Source organism: Saimiri boliviensis, chromosome 6, assembly GCF_048565385.1.
Source record: "Saimiri boliviensis isolate mSaiBol1 chromosome 6, mSaiBol1.pri, whole genome shotgun sequence".
Taxonomy (NCBI): Eukaryota; Metazoa; Chordata; class Mammalia; order Primates; family Cebidae; genus Saimiri; species Saimiri boliviensis.
Genome location: NC_133454.1, coordinates 32,509,972 through 32,533,835, shown reverse-complemented (window position 1 = coordinate 32,533,835; position 23,864 = coordinate 32,509,972). Strand labels below are relative to the sequence as shown.

General features: G+C 34.2%; 1 protein-coding gene across 8 annotated transcripts in view; it reads left to right on the top strand.

Moving 5' to 3' along the window:
* The window catches only part of CCDC82 (coiled-coil domain containing 82), a 38,089-nt gene that overhangs the window by 5,971 nt on the left and 8,254 nt on the right, over positions 1 to 23,864 (top strand). For all 8 annotated transcript variants that reach the window (XM_010334631.2, XM_010334630.3, XM_074400456.1 and 5 more), the window contains 4 exons: positions 493 to 697; positions 10,603 to 10,695; positions 12,471 to 12,595; positions 18,838 to 19,008. In XM_010334631.2, coding sequence (XP_010332933.1) covers positions 493 to 697; positions 10,603 to 10,695; positions 12,471 to 12,595; positions 18,838 to 19,008 — 594 coding nt within the window. The remainder of the gene's footprint in view (positions 1 to 492; positions 698 to 10,602; positions 10,696 to 12,470; positions 12,596 to 18,837; positions 19,009 to 23,864) is intronic.

The window sequence follows — 23,864 nt, the reverse complement described above, 5'->3', positions numbered from 1 at the left end:
TGTTATGTTTTGTTGGTTTTGTTATTGTTTTTTAATTTTTTCCTTAAAGTATTTAATTTTTATAAAAATCAAAGTGCTTAGTCTGTTCCATTTCTCAGTAATTCTAGAATTTGTTTTTTAATCAAGTGTTCTTAAACATGTTTCATTACACTGTTGTACCTATATACTGTTTTATCATGAGCCTCAATCTGTCCTTCTTTCCTAAATTGAAAGACTATTTATTAGTTGGTATGATCTTTTTTGTTTTTTACTTCTTATAATTCTAATGTCCATTTTAAACATTTTATATCACTTAAGGTATATTTTTCCTACCAATAATTTCAGAAGTTCAACATTTAATATGACAAAATTATTTATTTTTAACCATAAAATATGAAGTTAATTTCTGTAGATCATTTTTTTGCTGTCAGATTTATCTGTCTTTTAATTTTTTATCCATACTTTCCATTTTAATGGCACAATTTACTGAAGCATTTATTTTAATTTAATTAGGACTCTGAAAAGGAATCCTGCCCAAGCAGTGATGAAGATGATGAGGAGGAAGGAGAGGATGATTATGAATCTGATGAAGATGGAGATGATTATATTATCGATGACTTTGTAGTGCAAGATGAGGAGGGAGATGAAGAGAATAAAAACCAACAAGGCGAAAAATTGACTACATCACAACTGAAATTAGTAAAACAGAATTCTCTTTGTAAGTTCAATATTAAGAGTATTTTATGATTTGTTCTTATCAGGATATTATATCAAGTATCAAATTAGCCTTTTCTTATTTTTCTTTTTTGGGACGGAGTCTCACTTTGTCACTCAGGCTGGAGTGCAGTGGCGAAATCTGAGCTCACTGACGCCTCCACCCCCCAGGTTCAAATGATTCTCCTGCCTCAGTCTCCTGAGTAGCCGGGACTACAGGCATGTGCTACCACACTGGGCTAATTTTTTATATTTTTAGTGAAGATGGGGTTACAGCATGTTAGCCAGGATGGTCCCGATGTCCTGATCTCGTGATCTGCCCACCTCAGCTTCCCATAATTCTGGGATTACAGGTGTAAGCCACCACACCCAACCCCAAATTAGCCTTTTAATATCATGTTCTAAATCATTGACTAGGAACTGTGGTTTCATTTTCAGATAACCTTGTCATTTTAATAGTTTATTCCAGTGGTCTCAGGAACCAGTTACATTTTTTTTTAATTAGTCGTCCTCACAGGCCTTTACTTCAGTGAGTTATGTCTGTCAGTATGCCCCCAGAGACCTCTAATAACTCACTGAATTAAAGGCCTGTGGGGGCTAATAATTTTAAATGTAGAAATCAAGACAGAGAAATTCAAAATATATTCATTAATTCATTTTAAATAACCCTTAGTCAATTTATTACATTAATATAAATAACAATTTTATGAACAGTAACTATATTTTCCCCCAAAATGTGAGAAATGGCATTGTTTTACATTCTTGTAAGTCTTTAATGTCTAGCTTACAGAAGCCAGCTAGATTCTTATATCTGGTTTTACATTCAGTCTGTTGTGACATGTTGTTTTGGTTGACATGTATAAAAACAATTTTGCCTCACACAGGTAGCTGGAAAAGGAAGGAGTATCTTGATAGAATTTTTTAAATAATTGTCGTTATTCTCATTTGGTACTATGCCAAAATTTGACTAATGATACTACTTTCTTAAAGGTAATATGGAATTCTAAACCCAAGTAAATGAACTTTTAGTACTTGTATAACCATTGGTCTGTCTTGCAGTTTAAATAGATCATTTCCCCACGCATGAATCTCTGATAAAATTCATCGGTCATTTGGAAAAAATTGGTTCACTGGATGATACAGATCCTCCAAATATTGACATATTTCATTATATATATATTTTAAATTATATTCATAAATATCACCACCAGTTCCATGAGACTATTTCTAAAGTATTGAGAAACTGTCAGGCTCACAATGGCACATACAAGTTTTTCAGAATTGTAATTTCTACTTTAAAACTTGATTCTTTTCATTGGCAACAAAACACCGTGAATTCTTCTTTTTGAACTAACAGGCTTACTTTGTTCTTTTTTAAGAAAAGTCTAACAGATTCCAAGCTGAATAACCAGAGCTTATCACTCTTTCAACTAAAAATGGTATTTCTTGAAAAATGAGGCTTTTCCCCAGCACACACAGTTGCACAGGTGTTTTTCCCCAGAACAATCATTGTACTTTGGTATGCAGTATAAGTACTTTTTTGCACTATCCATTTCATCCCATAGAATATACAAAAATGTGTACTTCAGAGTCAAAATTTCATAAAATTAATAGTTTTGCTACTTCAAAAAGGGCATTCTTATGTATAAGTGGCTTTTTTACTGTGAGTGCCTAGCAGTAATGACTGTAGTGATTACTAGTAGTACTGCTGCCATGATTCAAATTAAGGGACCAAGTGACTTGGCCATCGCTGCTTTTATATCATTAATAAAAATGTCAACACAGCGAAAGAAGCAAATAATATCTTACTGTTATTACTTGAAACCACAGATTTCCTTAAATGGACTTGGGCACTCTCAGGGGTCTGCAAACAAACTCTTTGAGAACCATTGGTTTAATCAGACCTTTTCAAGCTTCACTAAACTAATCAGAGATAGGACATTACTTACATGAAAGTATAAATCATGGAACCTGAACATGTAGGATATACTTAAATTATTATTATTATGGTTCCTATAATTGTACAAAATTTCAAAGATTGTTTTTATGATGTTTTGCAGCTCTGGTAGGAACAGGCTGGATACATTTTCCATTTTTTTCTTTGAGCACATTCTTTCCAAATATTGCAGAAAAGGCCATATTGACTAAAATTAACTATAGCATAATTTGATTTATATCTCATGATTTATAATAAAATAGATTTTGAGATATGAATTAAATTTCAAGAAATTTGGCAGTTAGAGATGCCAGTTACAGGCATCTCTGTGCTACAAGTGAATGACTGTTTTCCTTGTATCAATAGGCATTGGCTCACTTGACACCTGGGCATGTAAGTTACAGGAGTGCTCAATTAGGAGATATCCTATTCTGGGTTATCTGGAATGTGATAGAACATTTGTTGAGAGATCTCCACTCATACCAACTCCTGCCAATTAATGAAAATAAAAGACTAGCATATGGGAACTTCAACTTCTCTACACCTTTTATGCTTTTTTTTTTTTTAAGGGCAGCTTTGGAGTTATAGAAATACTGAATGGAATGTACAGACTTCAAAAATACCCACTCGCGTACAGTTTCCCCTATTATTAACCTCTTTTATTAGTTTGGTACCTCTGTTACAATTATTAACTGTAGTTCATAGTTCATAATAGGGCTCACTCTTCAAGTAGAACCTTTTATGGATTTTGACAAATGTGTAATGACATGTAGCTACCATTACAGTATCATACAGAGTAGTTTCATTGTCCTCAAAATCCCCTGTGCTCTAATTCATTCTCCTTTCCTCCTTCCTGAATCACTGGTGTTTTTAACTCTCTCCATAGTTTTGCTTTTGCCAAACTGTCATATAGTTGGAATCACATAGCATATAACTTTACAGCCTGTCTTCTTTCACTTAATAAGATGCATTTAAGTTTCCTCCATGTCTAAACATGGCTTAATGACACATTTCCTTTTATTGCTGAATATTTTTCATTGTATGGATGTACCACAGTTTTGTTTATCCATTCACCTATTGAAATACATCTTGGTTGCTTGCAAGTTTTGGCAATTGTGAATAAAGCTGCTATAAATATTTGTGTGCAGGTTTTTCTATGGACATAAGTTTTCAACTCATTTGGGTAAATATGAGGAAGCTTCCTTTTAATACTGAGGCTTCCGTTTAATACTGAGCATCTCTACCTCAAGAAGATGTATATGTATTTATACAGATGTATATGTATTCCTAATTACAGCTTCTCATCCAGCTCTATTATCTACTCAGTTCTCTTTATTTTCAATGATTTAATCCCTACAAACTGTTTTTCCTCAACTTGTAACCAAGTTCATGCCTTTGCTCCTTCGAGCTGGCATGTTGCGTTAGCTACTATTTTAAATTTTATCTTTTTGTTCCTGTTTCCCAATAACTCTACAAAACACTGTATTTGGGCTTTTGCTGTGTCAATCCAGTGAAATTGTTCTTAAGTTATTGATAACCTCCTAGTTGCCAGAATACCTTTAGTTCAACACCTACCAGGTGTTACCACATACTTCACTACTGTTGACCACTCTCACTTTCAAAATGCTCTTCTTTTACCTTCTGTGGTAGCCCACATTCTTACATTTCCCTTTGTAATATTCCTTTCATCATTTTCTGTTTACCCTGTAAATTTTGATGTTTCCAGGGGTTCCACCCTCAACTGTCTTCATTTTGCTTGTGGGTTTGGACAGTCTCTTTTCCATTACTTCAGTCCAGTCTTTAAGCAAAAATTCCCAAACCTTTATCTCTAGCCAAGATTTTTCATGAACATAAAGCCTGATTTTTTAATTATTTTATTGAAGATTATTATCAGACTTTCAGACATCTCAGGCTCACTAGGAAGAAAATTGAATGATTAGCAGGTAATATGAAGGAGTTTTGAGTGGTAATACAACTCTTTTGGTGGTGGTTATGTAATTTTATGCATTGCCATTGAACTGTATACCAAAAAGAGTAAATAAATTTTATGGTGTATAAAGTAGCAAAGCTCAGTAAAACAAGCCATATGGGTGTCCCTACTTCCAAAAAACAAAAACGAAACCTAAATGGTTAACCAGCTTCCTTTCTCTGTATTTCTGTTACCCGTTAGAATTTGTGACACATTATAGGAACTCATTGTTGGTTGGGTAGATGGTTATGATAAGCATATTGGCTGAAGACTCCTAAATGTTACAGTTCAGGACTCAGAGAAATATTGGGCATCCGAGTTTTTCAAACGTTAGAGAAAAAAAAAATAATACATTCTAGTGTGATACTTTGATTGAATTGATGTTTTTAATATTTAGCCGTTCTGTGCCATATTTAAATATAAATAAAATTTAATGTACACAGTTTTCAATTTGCCAGGAAATTATGTTCTAAAAATTGCTATAATTCTTACATTTGAAAAATCAAACTACATGACCTCACTAAAACAATAACCTATATGATGAATAATGAACCACTTTATGACTTGGGTTAAGTTGTAATTAGGGAAGTATTCCCAGTTTCATTCTCCTGCCAGCCAATCATATTCAACATATCAGAATTTGGGAGAAACATCTCCTAACTCTAAATTCAGTATTCAGCTGACAATCAGAATCAGTAGTCTATGCACTTTGCCTTTTTGAAGTGAAGAATTCTAACCTGTGGGAAGACATTTTGTAATTTCTTTTCTGCCACTTGGCTCCAAAAGATGCATCTGTTCTACTTTAAAACATGGTAGTTTCCCTCTTACTTCATAGTTGAAACAGTTGAAGACAGTTATAGTCTTTTTCAGTTATAGTATTTTTCATCAATCCCCATTATATTTATATTTATATTATTTTTATATTATGTCTCTTTATATTTATTCTGAAACAACAACTCTTGGAAAAGATATGGTAAGGAGTAGACAGGGACAGACTAGCAGTGATCCATTGCATACCACATTTACATAGTTCACACATTAAAAATATTGTATGCAAGTAGAGAGATAGGAAAAACCTTCAGATTTTTGGATACTAAATATTATTTATCTAGTACTCTATTATATGTTCAGAGTGACAGAATCAAGTAGTAGAGATAATAGCAGAATACATTTCAGTCTACTAGTGCCTTGCTAGAACACTGGAAATTAGACTGAGTGAACATCAACTTAGTCTCCACCTACTAATTAAAGAAAACCATTCTACTAACACAATAAAAGAGTGGGTCTACGAACATACTCAGAGCCATTTATGTTAAACATCAAATCTTAGAACTTTCCCTTTGTTCTAGGATAAGTAAAAAGTAGCTGTGAAATTATACTGCAGTGTAAGGTAAAGATAAACTCTGGGGAAAAAAAACTGTAAAAAGTATTTCATTAAAGGAAACAAGAAAATGGTATAGAGCATTTGCTATGTAGTCTATGAAGAAGAAATTATAGGGAGAGAACAATTTGAGGTGAAAGAGAGCTAGTTCAGATAAGAATTGCCAAAAAAAATTGAAATATAAAGTCAGAAATAAAGTCTGTATTGAAAGCAGTAGAGAGCAGAACTAACATTCCAGAAAATTTCATGAATGACAGGAGATACTTGAGAAGTTCTAGGGTAGAGAATAAAAAAATTGTTATAAAGGAGAAGATAATAAAAGACTAGAAATGAAGAACCTATTTCATAAATTTGGGGGAGGGGGTGGCAGAATTATAGAACAAATGGAAATCTAAAGGAAAATTTTATAACTTTAGTTAGATATATAAAAGATTTGAATGTATTAAAAATCATACCATATTTTTGGATGGAAAAACAAGATACAAATTCAAAGTTATTATAGAAGAAAGTATTCTTGAAGTATTTTCATAACACATAACACATTGATGCAGATTAAAGAAGCTTACATTCCTAATAAATTGATGAAAATAGTTTGCAAACAGATGTGTGAACTATTTTTCTAATTACAAAAATAAAGATCTCTAATCATTCATTTTAGAAATATAAAATGACTTAAAATTAGAAGTCATTAATATATTACATAAATATATCAATAGATAAAATCATATAATTTATGGAGATTCTAGAAAAAACATTTGATAACATTCAATGCGCATGCCTGGATTTTAAGAAAAGCAGTTGTTAAAAAATTAGTAATAGGAGTGTATGTCCTTTACATGACAGTATTTTAAACCAAAAGATAACAGCATACTTAAAATGAAACACTAGATGTACTTTCTTTAAAATGAGGAACATGACAAAAATATTTTCTACTTTGTTCTAGATGTTTTGAAAAAAGCAACAAGACATGAAAACAAAATAACTATTGAAAAAGGAAAGATACTATTTGAACATATATTGTGTGTGTGTGTGTGTGTGTGTGTGTGTGTGTGTGTGTGTATTATGTACACACACATAAGCTAAAAGTTTCTGACTTATTTAACCAAGGATACCGAAGTTAAGAGAAGGGATATAAATATTTTGACAGCAGAAGTAGATGTAGCATATCTTTCCATGGCTTGCATCACAGTCCTTTTGCCCTGCAGGGGTGAAGGTAGGGGAGCTATGTTAAAGTAGAAAAATGAGTTAGTTTCTTGTTCTGCCTCTGCCTCATATGCTAGGCTGATACCTCCATTCCAGAAGGAAGTACATCAAGAATCTATATACTTTTACTTAAAGAATATTCATAAACATTCGCTTGGTGATTGAAATAAATTTAGCATTAGCAAGACCACATCCTCCTTAGGGTCATGGGTGAAAGCAGAGATAGTGTCCAGGAATCCTTTAACAATGTCTATCTCCAGCTCTGTAGTGTTCCAGGAAGCTTATCTCCCAGAAATATCCAAGAGAATCTGACTATTTTGAAATTGGCAAAAGATCTCAGAAAAAAAATCACCAGATTCACACTAAGTATGTAAATCTCAATGGTTTTCTTGTATACTAATAATAATTACTTAAGTCATGTAATCAAGAAAAATTCCATCTACAATGGCAACCAAAATAAAGTTCCTTAGTCTGGTATTAAAAAGAAAAGTATGGCTTTATAGGTTAAAAAAATACACTTTACTGTGAAACAGAACAGAAAACATGAATACGTGCAGAGACAAGCGTGTTTCTGAAAGGTAATATGTATAGAAGAAGAAGTTATTTCTTCTGAATTAATTTTTTTGGTTAAACTTTGCAAAATAATTCTGAAGAATGACAGCCAGATCAGTAGGAAGGGTAGGTGGTATTGAAACAAATGTTAGCATATATGTAAAATTAGTATATGATACAAGATACGTGGAAATCCAAGAATGATTACAGTACCAAATGATTGGATATAGGGAAATTGATTAACTACCTTAGAAAAAAATAAGTTATACATAAACACAAATACAGTTTTCTCTTTTACATTTTTCAGTTTTTTAAATAGTCATGGGGAAAGCTTATTTAAAATAAAGTATTTAAAATATTGTTTAAAACAATATTCCTGGGACAGTGCACTGAAGCTCATCCAATATAGGGGTTAAAGCACTATGAGAAAAGCTCTGGAGGAGAGCCGAGCGCTAAGCCTTTTTTTGTCTCCATCTAGTTGTGTCACCTTGGATAAGTTATTTTGTCATGAGAATGCCATTTTTCTTAAGATTGGAGATTTGAATTTTATTTTCTCTAGTTTTCCATCCAAGTCTAAATTCTGTGTTGTGACATATAATATCAAATCTAACTACCATGTATAACAATATTTAACTAGAGGATAGGAACATGAAATCTGGAGTTAGACTGGGTTCCAGCCCTAGTTCCAAAACTTACTAGCTGATTGGTCTTAGGAAAGTTTTTCATCCTCTCTATATTTCAGTTTCCTCAATCAGAAATGAATCTAGTGTAATGATAGTATCCCACAGGCTGTTGTGAAAAATAAAGCAATGCATGTAAATGCTTAGAATGATTCCTGGCATATATTTTCTTGGTAATATTATTTTTTAATCTGAAATTCCAGGAGCATTATTCCACCGCCATCCACCAGTCCACTCAAGTGTAATGAAATAGGGCCGTTTTTCCTGACTTTTTTGAAGTACATTCTGATATATATTGATAAAAGAAGAATCTTATGGTTGGGGACAAAACTCCTCAAATGATTTTGATCTCTGACCTTTCCATTTCCTCTTAGGGTCTTTGAACTAGAGCAGCAGTTAGTTGTCAAAATTCTGTAGCAGATGAGCAGCATTGGGCATTAGGACATTCAGGAATGATAAATTCAGTAGGATGAAATATTTTATTGCAGTTTGTATAGTTAAACTTAGGTGCACATGGGATGAATTTGATTTTTTTCTCAGCACATCTGTTAATATTCCGAGTTTCTCTTAATACCATTTGAAATATGCTACTATAGATAGAGTTTAGATGGATTTTAACACAAAATTGCTCAATGCCATATTATATCCAGAGTTTGATAACAGTCCAGTCAAAGTTAAATTCTACTGAAGTATTATTTTTCAATTTTGCTCTACTGATTTTTGAGAAAATATTCACTAAAAGCCACGATTAGTGCTCTTATACTTTTCTTTTTTTTTTTTTTTTTTTGAGATGGAGTCTCACTCTGTTGCCAGGACTGGAGTACAGTGGCACGATCTCGGCTCACTGCTGCCTCCACCTTCTGGGTTCAAGTAATTCTCCTGCTTCAGTCTCCCAAGTAGCTGGGATTACAGGTGCCCACCACTACACCCAGCTAATTTTTTGTATTTTTAGTAGAGATGGGTTTCACCATGTTGGCCAGACTGGTCTTGAACCCCTGACCTCCTGATTCCCCCTCTTTGGCCTCCCAAAGTGCTGGGATTACAGGCATGAGCCACAGAGCCCAGCCAGTACTCTTATAATTTTCAGTTGATCATGGGCCATCTAAAGGCTAATGCCCAGTCAAATGACCTACTATTGTCATTTATTTTTATTATTACTTTGTTTTTGTCTATTTAGCACTTCTATAGGTGTCTCCTTAGAAAAGAATGCATTCTAAAATGTACCCTAAAGTCTGAAAAAGAGTTATAGAGCCCTTTTAGTAACCAAAATATAAGTGAAGACGGTTTTCCATGTTTAATCCCATCTTTCTTTTTACTTCAACTGGAAGAAAAGTCAAAATCTATCCATGGTTACTTATGATAGATCTTATTTTGCTTTAATACTTGTCAGACATCTGTGTTTCCTAAAATACTCAGGCTTCCCTTGTATGTCTTCATATGTGCCCTGAATAGGGCATGTATTCTACAGTGACTGTTAGATCAAGGAAAGGGTCATGGTTGTTAGAGAACATTTCCACAGCTATAGTCAACTCTGATCCAAAAGTAATGAGAATAGTAGGAATCTTCTCTCTTATCGCTGCCTGGCCTGTCACAACAGATGATGTCATGTATGAGATTTGGTTAGTGAGAAAGCGGGCTTAAATATGTGGTATGGGGAAGGAAATACACAAGTTTTCTAAATTGATGTAGAAATCCCTAAATCTAGGGCAGCATGAAAAGTGAAATGGAGTTTTTTTATAGCCATTGGGGTTCTGGCTAAAGTAGCAGCTTCCTGGACAATTTCCTAGGTAATGTGTTTTACAGAATAAGACATATTAGTAAACTGTCTTTGGAGGTTTTCTCTCCTGTTCTCTCACTCTAAGTGTCAAATTGATAAATATTGGTGTACAAGGGATAATTTTTAGTTTTCCAGAACATATTTTAATATTCTCTGTACAGTTTTCTTAAGTTTGGGAAGTGAAGATTTGAAATAACAAGTAGACCCTTTAGACTGGAAGCCAATGTTTGGAAAATGGGGATTTTTCTCACTGACTAGACAAGTCGTCGAAGAAGCTATGAAATTAGGATGATTAAGCTGTTTCTACTATCTATAAAGTTTTAATTTCCTAGCATTGAAGAATGGAATGCATTCTAGTCAACAAATTATGTTGTCTGCTCTATTCTAATATTTATTTAAAATTAATTTCAGATTCTTTTAGTGACCACTATACTCATTTTGAAAGAGTTGTGAAGGCTCTTCTGATCAATGCTTTAGATAAGTCTTTCCTGGGAACATTGTATGGTAAGTTAATAGTATGAATGAAATAATTGGTTTTTATTACTTTTTCCAATTTTAAAACAACCTCACTTTTAAAATTATGTAGATTAAACAAAACCAACAAGGATCATTCGTAAGATTTTCCAGTTTTTTCCCTGTAGGATCAACTACAACAAAACTTCGTGTAAAATGCTTGTTAGTGTTTATTATCTGAGATATATGGAAAGTAAGTTTGTGACAGGTCCTTGTCCTAGAGAGTTAACAGTGGATTTTACAGTGTAACAGATAAAACAGCAGAGTGTCTTAATACTCATGTGCCAAACCAGCTTCCCTGAGCTGTGAAAGTCACTAAAAGTTCCATGTTTTTTCTACTTTTGTGCCTTTGCCCATGCTTTTCTTCTTAGAATATAATCCCTTTTTGTCCCAGATGTTTTAGGTGAGTATAAAAACATATCTACTATGAAGCTATCCATGACCCATTCACATAATATTTGTTATTCTCATTTGTGCCGCCATCATCCTGATTATGGTGGTACTCATGGTACTCATTTATATGCACTTCTCATATTGTATTCAAAATGCATTTTTCAATATGAAAATACCATCATCCTGAGTATGGTGGTACTCATGTATATGCACTTTAGATATTGTATTGAAAATGTATTTTTGCTTTCTTCCTTTATCACAGTGTGGGAGCAAATTTATATATATTTTCATAGGAATCTAATAGTGCAGGAATCTAATATTTCTTAAGTCACTGTCATATCCCCAGCACTCTGCTGTTTTATGTGTTAAATATTCCTGCACTCATGTTACTTAAAGTCTAATGGGAGAGACAGACAATAAATGAGTAAGCATAATGTAATATGATTTCAATAAGTGATTAGTTGTTATAAAAAAGAATAAAATAGGGTAAGGAGCTAGAGAAAAAGGGAAGGTAAAGTTTATGTTGTATGTTAGTTCCAGCGGTCAAAGAAGGCCTCTTAGGAGGTAACTTTTAACAGAAACCTGAATGAAGCAAAGGGAGCAAGTAATACGTGGATCACTTGCTTAGCAGAGGGCAAAGGAAGTGCTAAGGCCTTTAAGAAAGAATAAGTCTGGTGTGTTCAAGAGCAACTAGAAGGCCTGTGTGGCTGGAATGGAATGAGATAGAAGAGAGGGAGAAGAGAGGAGCTCAGAGCAGTAGGCTGAGGACAGAAGCCATGGTTAGGTGTTTGAATTTGTGATGATTTTACGAAATATGATAAATTCATTAGCTAACTTAATTAATAAAACTTCCAGTAAGTCAGGAAAATAAAGCTTGAATTCATACTGTGACACATATATAGCTTATATACTATGAGCCAAATCAGGAAGGCAGTAATGAGTATAGTATGCTAAAGAAGAGGGGGAAAAGCCCTAGCCAGAAAAGAGCATTCTGATTTGTTGAAACAAGTTACCATGGAATCAGTAGAATAAAATCAGTTGCAGATGACCTTGAAAGTCTACTCAGAAGTTTGAGCTTTATCTGGAATTCAGGGGCTAATCCATGTCAGTTTTGTATAAGAGAATAAAATATAATTTGGCAAGATTTTTCATCTGGCTTTTTTTGTTATCAGAAAATAATCTTAAAGCTTGTTTTATACTTATAAGGAGAACTATAGAGTCCTTACTCTGCTTTTCTTAATATTCTGATAGAATTTTTTTTAAATATTTTTTTCTAATGTAAAATGTTCCCAACCAAGTTGGGAAGAAATTTTTAAGTATTAAATTGTTTAAATATTTCTAAATGATTTTTTTGTTATTTATCCCCTGAACAGATGGCAAGAGGCAAAAATCATATGCAAAAGATATGCTCACATCTCTTCATTATTTGGATAACCGCTTTGTTCAGCCTCGTCTAGAGAGTTTGGTATCTAGAAGTCGTTGGAAAGAACAATATAAGGTAATAACAGTTTGTTTTTGAATCTCTGCTTGGGGGTTGGGGCAGCAGACCTCTCAGGATTTAAAATCTAGACTGAATAATCTTCTAAAATATTGGCATTTCATTGTTAAATAATCAGCTTATTATTTCTCACATCTTCTAAAAGCTATTATTGTTTTAATCATTCACATTAACTGTATCTAGCCAATAATTAAATCGTTCCAAATGATGAATTACTTTAGAACAGGACTTAGCTCATCTTTTAAAATGAGATCATCTCACAGGGTGTTGTTACATCAAAAGAGATAGTTCCATAGCCAAAGAAATTTGAGAATCAGTGGATTTAATGTGATCTGGTTTCTTTACTGGAAGACTTTTCCCGAGCATTATATGTGAATTTATACTGTAAATATTCAGAGGGGGATATAGAATGCAGTATTTCCTAAATTTGTGTTTTAGTCAATGAAGCTCTGTTTTATGAAACACCTGTTTACCTCTTAATGATGCTTGATTTTCATAACACATTGTTTGGCCTAGATAGTGTTTGGCATCTTTTCTTTAAGATTGCATAATTCTACCAGTTTGGAGAAAACCCTTTTTAATTTATAAGATTTGCCGCATTTTGTTTCATGTAGTAGGTATCTATTTTATGATCTCTAATAGCAGAGGATGTACTATATGATTTGTAAGGGTTTTCTCCCTACTACTTCTAACACTCTATATTCTAATGATTAACAAGATAAAAAAATAAAAAGATAATCAAAGTTTAAGTTATCTAAAATCCTTTCAGCACTTAAATCACTAGTTCCTGTACCTCATTTATGACAAGAGATTTGGTTTCATCCAAGGCTTTTCAGCCTTGTTGAATTATGTGGTGATAAATTAGCCATAGATTAGGTTTAAAAGACAGTGTAGGATTACAGAAAGAATTAAAAGACTTTAAGTTGAAGGATGGCTTGAGTTTAGGGCTATCTTTTTGGCTTTTGATAAATTTAACCTCTCTGAACCCATTTCTTCTTCTTAGGTGGCAAATATATATCTATTTGCCACCTATGAAATACTGTATCTACTTATTTACTTTCTTTCAAGATAAAGTACAAGCATGGCTTTTAGAACGAGGCATAAATACTGTTTCATTTAATAGAAAAATATAGCATATACAAGCATACCTTGTTTTATTGCATTCCAGCTTATTGCACTTTGCATATAATTTGTTTTTTTGAGATTGAAAGTTTTAGCAATTCAGCATGGAACAAGTCTGTTGATACTGTTTTTCTAACACCATGTGCTTATTCATCTCTGTCACATTTTGGTAATTATTGCAGTATTTCATACTTTTCCATTATTACATCTTTTATGATGATCTGTGATCAGTTATCTTTGATGTTACTATTATAATTGTTTGGGGGTGCAACAAACCATGCCTACATGACAGTGAACTTAATTGATAAAGGTATGTGCTCACTGCTCCATCAACTGGCTGTTTTCCCATAGCTCTTCTCCTCAGGCATCCTTTTTCCTTAAGACCCAACAGTAATGAAATTAGGTCGATTAATAACCCTAAAATTGCTTCTGATTGTTCAAGTGAAAGGAAGAGTTGCATGTCTCTCACTTTAAATCAAAAGTGAGGAATGATTAAGCTTTTTGAAGAAAGCATGTGAAAAGCTCACATAGGCTGAAATGTAAGCCTCTTGTGCCAGACAGTTAACCAAGTTGTAAATGCAAAGGAAAGTTCTTGAAGGAAATTAAAAATAATACACAAATGATTGAAACAGCCTTACTGCTGATATGGAGAACATTTTAGTGGTATGGATAGAAGATACCAAGTTGTAAATGCAAAGGAAAGTTCTTGAAGGAAATTAAAAATAATACACAAATGATTGAAACAGCCTTACTGCTGATATGAAGAACATTTTAGTGGTATGGATAGAAGATCAACCTAGCTACAACATTCGTGTAAGCTAAAGACTAATCCAGAGCAAGGCATTGACTTTTCACTTCTATGAATACTCAGTGAGGTAAGGGAGCCTCAGAAGAAAAGTTTGAAGATAGCAGAGGTTGTTTCAGTTCATGAGATTTAAAGAAAGAAGCCATCTCCATAACCTAAAAGTGCAAAGGTGAAGCAGCAAGTGCTAATGGAGAAGCTGCAGCAAGTTATCCAGAAAAGCTAGCTAAGATAACTGATGAAAGTAAACAACAGGTTTTTCAGAGTAGACAAATGGTCTTTTATTGGAAGAAGATGCCATCTAGGACTTTTATAGCTAAAAAGAAGTCAATGCCTGGCTTCAAAGCTCCAAAGGACAGGCTGACTGTCTTGTTAGGGGCTAATGCAGCTGGTGATCTAAGTTGAAGCTAATGCTCATTTACCATTCCTAGGTAAATGGGCCCTTTAAGAATTATGCTAAACTGACTCTGCTTGTGTGCTATAGATGGAACAACAAAACCTGAATGACACATCTGTTTACAGCATAATTTATTGAGTATTTTAAGACCATTGTGAAGACCTACTACTCAGTAAAAAAAAACATCTTTTCAAAATATTGTTGCTCATTGACAGTGCACCTGGTCACCCAAGAGTTCTGATGGAGATTTACAAGGAGATTAATGTCATTTTAATACCTTCCAACACATCCATTCTGTAGCCCATGGATCAAGGAGTAATTTTGACTTCCAAGTTTTATTTTTATTTTTATTTATTTTTGGTTTTTTTGAGACAGAGTCTCGCTCTGTTGCCAGGCGCCAGGCTGGAGTGCAGTGGCGCAATCTCGACTCACTGCAACCTCCGCCTCCCAGGTTCAAGCATTTCTCCTGCCTTGGCCTTCTGAGTAGGTGGGACTACAGGAGTACACCACCACGCCCAGCTAATTTTTGTATTTTTAGTAGAGACGGGGTTTCACCGTGTTGGCCAGGATGATCTTGATCTCTTGACCTTGTGATCCGCCCACCTCAGCCTCCTAAAGTGCTGGGATTACAGGCGTGAGCCACTGTGTCCAGCCTTCAAGTTTTATTATGTAAGAAATAAATTCCAGGCCAGGTGCAGTGGCTCACGCCTGTTGTCCCAGCATTTTGGGTGGCCAAGGCAGTGGATCACCTGAGGTCAGGAGTTCAAGATCAGTTTGGCCAACGTGGTGAAACCCCATCTCTACTAAAAATACAAAAATTAACCAAGTGTCATGATGCACACCTGTAATTCCAGCTACTGGGGAGACTGAAGCAGGAGAATCACTTGAACCTGGGAGGCAGAGGTTGCAGTGAGCCAAGATCACATCACTGCACACCAGTGTGGGTGACAGAGCAAGACTCCATCTCAAAAAAAAACAAAAGAAATATATTTCCTTGTAGCTGCCATAGACTGTGATTCTTCTGATGGATCTAGGCAAAGTAAGTTAAAAACCTTCTGGAAAGTGTTCTTCATTCTAGATGCTATCAAGGGCATTTATGATTGATGGAAGAAGGTAAAATATCAGCGTTAAGAAGAGTTTGAAAGGATTTGATTCCAACCCTCCTGGATGACTTGAAGGAGTTCAAGACTTCAGTGGAGGAAGTAACTACAGATACAACTCAAGTAGCAAGAGAACTAGAAGTGAAACTTAAAGATGTGACTGGTTGGCTGCAATCTCATGATAAAAGTTGAATGGGTGAGGAGTTGCTTCTTACAGATAAGCAAAGAATTTGGTTTCTTGAGATGGAAACTATCCCAGGGAAAGGAAAGATGCTACAAACATTGTTGAAATTTCAACAGTGGATTTAGAATATGGTTGTTCAAGCATTGTCAGGGCTTGAGAGGATTGACTCCGATTTTGAAAGAAGTTCTGTTCTGCATAACATACAATCAAACACCATTGCATGCTACAGAGAAATCATTCATGAAAGGAAGAGTCAATGGATGCAACAGACTTTATTGTTGTCTTATTTTAAGAATGCATGTAATGTGGATGAGAGGGCGATCTGGTTGCGACATCTGTCACCCCATTGATCACCAGGGTTGATTTGGCTGATCTGGCTGGCTAGGCGGGTGTCCCCTTCCTCCCTCACTGCTCCATGTGCATCCCTCCCGAAGCTGCGTGCTTGGTCGAAGAGGACAACCATCCCCGACAGAGGAGGACCGGTCTTCAGTCAAGGGTATACGAGTAGCTGCGCTCCCCTGCTAGAACCTCCAAACAAGCTCTCAAGAATGCATGCAACAAAGTTTATTGCCTTATTTTAACAGATTGCCACAGCCACCCCAGCCTACAGCAACTAGCTCCTTATCAGTCAGTAGCTATCCTACTGAGTCAAAACACTCTTATCAGCAAAAAGATGCCTACTCACTGGAGTTTCAGACGACTGTTAGCATTTTTTAGACCTAAAGTACTTTTTAATTTAATGTAGCTTAAATTACATACATTTTAGACATAACGTAGTTGCATGCTTAATAGACTACAGCGTACTAGGAAACCAAAAAATTTGTGTTACACATTATCAGTGTATTTACTTTATTGTGGTGATCTGGAACCAAATATGCAGTATCTCTGAGGTATACCTGTACCATATTTATAGATTATTTAACTTTAGCCAAGTAGTCTACAAGTAAACTAAAATATTTTATTATCTTCAGAGTAACCCCATGTGGAAAACACTATTTTTGGAGAGAATAGAGGAGTCTCGCTCTGTGGCCCAGGCTGGACTTGAACTTCTGGGCTCAAGAGCTTTCCACCTCAGCCTCCTGAGTTTCTGGGACTATAGGCATGTGCCACTGTGACCTGCTAGAGGGCACTATTATTTCCCCTCATTTAGAGATGAGAAAACTGTCTCAGAAAAATAAAGTAACATAAGGTTCCACTGCTAATAATTAGACAGGCTTGTATTAAACTGAGAGTTTCTTAGACTCCAAAACCCATGCCAATATGCCATAGTATGTTTTACCATATTGTAGTGGGTACTACCGAATTTGGTTAATCTGATATTGGAATAATAACTGTAGGATACCAGAAAGTATCAACTGAAAAACTGAGACATAGATGATTCAGTAAGATCTTAATAGGATAAGCTGGGCTATGCTACAGAAGATAAAGAATATGACAAACAAACCAAATAAACCAACAATAAAATCTCAATGGCTTAACACAACAAAGTTTATTTTCACTAAACTATTTCACTATTTTCAGTGTTAGTCATCAGGGGTGCTTTGCTGATTGTAGTCACGCAGGGAAATAAGCTGATAGAGCTCCATAAAGGTTTCGTCTTACCATGTGTTTCCATGGAGTACAGAAGAAGCAAGAAATGAAGGTGTCTAGTTACCTATTCGGTCTGAATTTCAGCCTGTAAGTAATACATGTCATAAAGTGCCATCAAGCATGAGAAATATGAAAAGTTGACCCCCTGAAAATGTGGTATTGAATCATATAATATAAAAAGGAAACTGTCAGTATATTGGATACTTAATTAGCATCAGCTGGTAGAGGATATGAATATGGTTTAGTAACCATGCTAAGATGCTCATTGTGTGCAGTTCAAATACTGTATTAAAACCTAGTCTACACTACCGCTTAGAATAGTAGTATTTAGCACAGGCCTAGAACATAAGCAGAAATACTCGGGCACAAGTAACTAATAAGGAAGCTTATTTATAAATGCCAAGTGTTTTCTCTTACTCATTGGTAACTGAGCTATTAAACTGTCCATATAAATACTGGACACGTGGCAATCCTAGTGTCAACTTGTGTTTTCCACAGGACTATAGTAAGTTATCATAGGAGGATTGAATTATTTCTGGATTTTTTTTTGTGGAAAATACATAATTCATACAATGGAAAGTGAATGTGATTTTTTTTTTCTGAAGTTTTAACTGGCCTACTTGAATTATTTTTCTTATATCATTCTATATTTTTGCTGCTTCTATTTTTAACTAACACCTCATTAACATTAACTAGAGATGAGAAATGGAAAAGAAGTAAATTAAAATCTATCAAGTTTGCTGCACTACTTAGTAACTGCATTACTTAGTTGCAACTGCATAAGTGTAAGAGATATGAAACTAGTTTTTTCCTAGTCTGGTTTCTTTTCATATAATAGCCAAGATTATAAATTTTTTTTATTTAAAAGTATCTTGTAAAATACCTACTATGTGCTCAATATTAAAGTAAGAAATGCCAGGGCGTTTTCCTTATATATCTCTTTGTACTGTGATTCTTAAGATGTTTTAATTTGGTTAGATTCTTACTCTTACTCTTATTCTTATTTTTTATCTTTTAAACTTTTTTATATTTTTTAATTGTTTTCAGGAGCGGGTAGAAAATTATTCCAATGTAAGCATTCATTTGAAGAATCCTGAAAACTGTTCCTGCCAGGCTTGTGGACTGCATCGCTGCTGTAGATATTCAGTGCATTTATCAGGAAAGTTGTATAACACCAGGACCATGGAAATAGATGATTTTATGTCACATGATAAACAGGTATTTTCTTCCCTCTAATTTTAATTTTCAGTATTTAGAAATTTTTAGTTTACAAATGTCCACAAGTAACCCTAAGTGTCCTAAGGAGAATTTGACCCAAGTAGAAACATTTTTGGCATATAATTCACCAAATTGGCAACCCACAAGTAAATAATATAAGATAGCTATTCATCTAATATGAGAGAATTAAAAAAACTAGCCTCTAATGCTTCAACTAGCCTCTTTTAGAAGTATGTCAGAGTCTAGAGCAATCACCACATACTTAAGATGCTATTAATTTTGTATGAATAGAAAAAACTGAAGAGTAAGTATTTTTTTAGACAAGAACATAGCAGTATAATGTGAAATGATAAAAAGTGCAGATGCTGACAACTTCTATTTATTTTTTCAATATTTGTAAGATTGCTGCATTTACAAATGCAAAAATTACATTTATAAATGCAAAAAATATTAAGAGCTTTTTCTGGTGACTTTGGAGAAGGTGTATGTTTAGAGAGGAAGAGACCCAAAGTTGTCTCTGAATCCTCCCAGTCAGTTATTAAGATGGAAATTTGATATTTATCTGAATTCTTCTATTAAACTGGGTAGTATGATTTCTCAGTACTATTGAGCAGTAAGTGACCAGATTCCTCTGAGAGATCTGGGTTGCAAGAATTACTTAGAAAGTTTTTATGGGGATAATGAATTCAGAATTGGTCTGTAATGTTTTATTTGATATGTTACTATACAAATATGAATACATATATATATATTTAAGTCATATGTAAATTTCTCCATTGTTTAAAAACTGATCTATGACTTTTTATGAGCTAAGATATCTGGAATCCTAGCAAAAGTGATTTAAAATATATTTGGGACCATTTTCTGTTATGTAGATTAAATACATTGCTTTATTCATGGTCTTTGCTGTCTATAGCTAATCCTGAAGAGGACAGTAGAGTAAGAAAATCACCTGTAGAGCCCTTGACATTCCTGTGAATATTCTATATAAAATAGTATTCAAATATTTAAAAATCAAAGAATAAACTGAAAGCATGAACTAAAAGCAAATAACATTAATGTTACTAGTCACATAAAACTATAAAAGTTAACAAATATATGGGAAAATACTTATTCTGCCTGTAAAGGTATACAACTAAAACTACTCTATGATGCCAGTTGATAACTCCGAAAGTAGCAAAGTATTTTCAAATCAAATGGTAAAATGCGATGCTATCAAGGTTGCATTGAAACTAGTAAGTTCATGGAAAGTAAGACTCCTAGAGGAGGCTGGGCGTGCTGACTCATTCCTGTAATCCCAGCACTTTGGGAGGTGGAAGCAGTCGGATTACATGAGGTCTGGAGTTCGAGGTCAGCCTAACCCACGTGGAGAAACCCCGTCTCTACAAAAAATTAGCCAGGTGTGATGACACTTGCCTGTAAGCCCACCTACTTGGGAGGCTGAGGTAGAAGAATTGCTTGAACCCAGGAGGCAGAGGTTGCAGTGAGCTAAGATTGCACCATTGCACTCCAGCCTGGGCAGCAAGAGTGAAACTCCATCTCAAAAAAAAAAAAAAAAAAGAAAGAAAAACAACAAAAAAAATACTCCTAGAGGAAAAAGGAGGTGATATATATCTTTTAAAAATACTAAGTTTTTAGAGCTAAAATCACAAAGCTATATATTATTTAATGTCTATAAGTTTATCTTTTGCAAAGCAGTTCAGTAAAAAGCAAATGATATAATCATGAAGTTGATTGAAACATTATTTACAATACAAAAAATGGAAATAATCCAAATAAAAATTAGTGATTTAATAGCCTATGGTATAGCAGCATTATGTGGCAGAATTTTTATAATACAACCGTTAAAATAATATTATGAAAGTTAGGAAATAATGCTAGGTTGAAAGTATAATAATAATTACTGTTTGCACTATCTTTACATCTATATAAAATGTGTGTATGCATATGTAACCATATGTAAACATTAAGTTAGTTATTGTTTATGTTAAGGATGTGATTGAAATTTTTAAATATAAAATTGTTTTTTACTAACTTTTTCTTTAAAGTAAAGAATAACTTATTAAAATTTATTTTATATCCTACTTCAGTACAATGTAAATGCATATATGTAAAGAGGAAAAAACCAGGAGAGAAAATAAACTAGTTGTAATCCAGAGCATTAAAGAGACTGTGCCTAACCCTACACCCATCTTCAAGTTACTTTGAAAACTATTTATTTTGTGTTGCTGCTTGTAGTTATGTAAAATTGAGATTCTTTAAGATTAACTAAGGTTCTTTTTGAGGGTATAAATAATACTTTTAAGGAATTCACTTAACAGCAAATTGGTTTCATATGAAAACTTTTCTCCTTACTTGAGATTAGCTTATTTGAAAGAAAAGTTGCCTTGATGGAAAGTGGAATTATTGGGGGAAGGGTAATTTGGTTACAACAGTATTGACAGGGTACTAAGACGAGAGTGCTAGGACCATCTGAATGTGATAAAGTTAGGGACATAGATCAGAAGGAAAATACCTGGATGAAAGAGAATTGTGAAATCTGAAAGACAGTTTGGGAAAACTAAAAACATTCTTGGATTTATGTTTAGTTTTGCCTAGAGTCTATCCTTAAGATGCTTAGGATCTGGTGGAAAGAAGCAATTAATTTTGAGGCAAATGGCATTGTATAATATGTCCATGCAAAAAAAAAACAAACAAAAAATCAAACCAAAAGGAAATAGAATCCTTTGGATTGGTATTGTACTATCTTTCTGAAGACCCAGAAACAGAAAACAAACCTTTCCCCAGAAAACCTTACTTACTGTTTTCTTGAGAATCTTCTTCTTCATTCTTCATACTTTAACTTCCATAAGGAACAGGCTCCTCTGCATATAAATAAGAGCATAGAGAAATACTTTAAAAAGCTACCTACACTGTAATCCCAGCACTTTGGGAGGCCGAGGTGGGTGGATCACGAGGTCAAGAGATCGAGACCATCCTGGTCAACATGGTGAAACCCCGTCTCTACTAAAAAATACAAAAAATTAGCTGCACATGGTGGCGTGTGCCTGTAATCCCAGCTACTCAGGAGGCTGAGGCAGGAGAATTGCCTGAACCCAGGAGGCGGAGGTTGCAGTGAGCTGAGATCGTGTCATTGCACTCCAGCCTGGGTAACAAGAGCGAAACTCTGTCTCAAAAAAAAAAAGCTACCTACAGTAGGCTGGATATTACAAAGTCTGCACAGTGCATGTTTCATTATATTTCCTTGCCTCAGTTTGTTATCCACATTTAATTTACACTCCACATGATAGAACTAATAAATTAGAAATCAGATTCTTTCTGCTGCTTTCTTCTGCTTTAGGAAAATTCAGTGATAGATTTTTAGCTCCATCTCCAGTCTTTAAATATGTACTACTGGTTGTTTCATACTGATAACTGAACTGACTCAGTCTCATATTTATCATTTCATAGAACTGTGCTTAACCCTGCATAGTCATCATTTATATGTCGTCTTGCTTATCTGCTTTGTGAACACTCACCACTGCACTTATTTTTCTATCTATGGTATTTTTATACTAATTTTCTTGTTAGAGTAATTTCCTTAATGTACAGAAATGGAACTAGGTAATTAGAGTTGTTTCTAAATATATTTTTCTGGACATTTAAGGAAATCATTCTAACACCTTAGATTGTTACCTGTTTTAGTACTTTATACAAATTGATTCCTACAGTGTAAGCTGTGTTGTACTGTATACTTCAATTTATATAGTAAAGAAATACAGTGGGCTGTAACAATACACTGAAAACAGGCATAGGGTGAGGGTAAGTTCACTTGGAGAAATATTACAGCTATCATATGCATCTACTGTTTTCTGTGAAACTTTACAATAGTGGTACCCTTCTGTATAGGCTCTTACATATAAAATGTGATCAAGTTTTGGGAGTAAATAATATAATAATATTTTAAGGTAATTTTGGATTTATAGATCTATATGATGATAAGTAGATACCAAGAAGGTAGGAATTAGAAATGGAAAGAAGTAAACCTTAACGTTAAATATTTTCAAAGGATATTTTTTTTTCATACAGGAAAAAAAAAATGAGACTTTTAAACACCTCTCCTTTCCTCTTGTTTCAACTTAAAAATGCTATGCAGTTAAATTCCTCTTGTTTTGTGGAAATACAGAATAAATGTGATAGAAATACAAGTCATTTTATCCTATGCCTCTACTTCATCTAGAACAGCTGTAGCTGAGTTCTCCCACGCAATCTACTTTGATGGCAGAAATGGAGACGAACAGGCTACCCATAAAGTCACAGCAACTTTTGTGTTGTCTTTTTACACAAAGTTGGAGGTATTAGCAAGTGAATTGCTGAAATGTCATTTACTACCAGGACTGCTTTGATGATGAGGTTGAATTGGAAAACTTACTTTTAATAAGCAAGCCATGTACAATAACACCTGTTTACTTCTATGATCCACAAAGCAGGAAGGTTTCTACAGAGCCGCGAATATAAATCTAAACATGCTTTTCTTAAACTTTTGAAGATTTGAAGAAGGATTGTAAAATGTCCAAGATACAATTTTCACAGGGGAAAAAAAAAAACGTCAAGCCTGACTATTGCTAATTTGTGATATAACTTCTGCTCATTTTTGGAAACATACTCCTGGTTTGTCTTTCATCACTTGTATGTTTCCTTGCAGTGTGGATTCAGGAAACAGGTGTATTTTTCTGTCAGACAGAACACAAGTTACATAGATAAACATGAAAACTATAACACTTGTACTCATGAAAGCGTAACCCATTAGTGCACTTAGTTAGGTATAAACACAAATACATAAGTCATCAAGAAGTTTACTGTTTCCTTAGGTTACT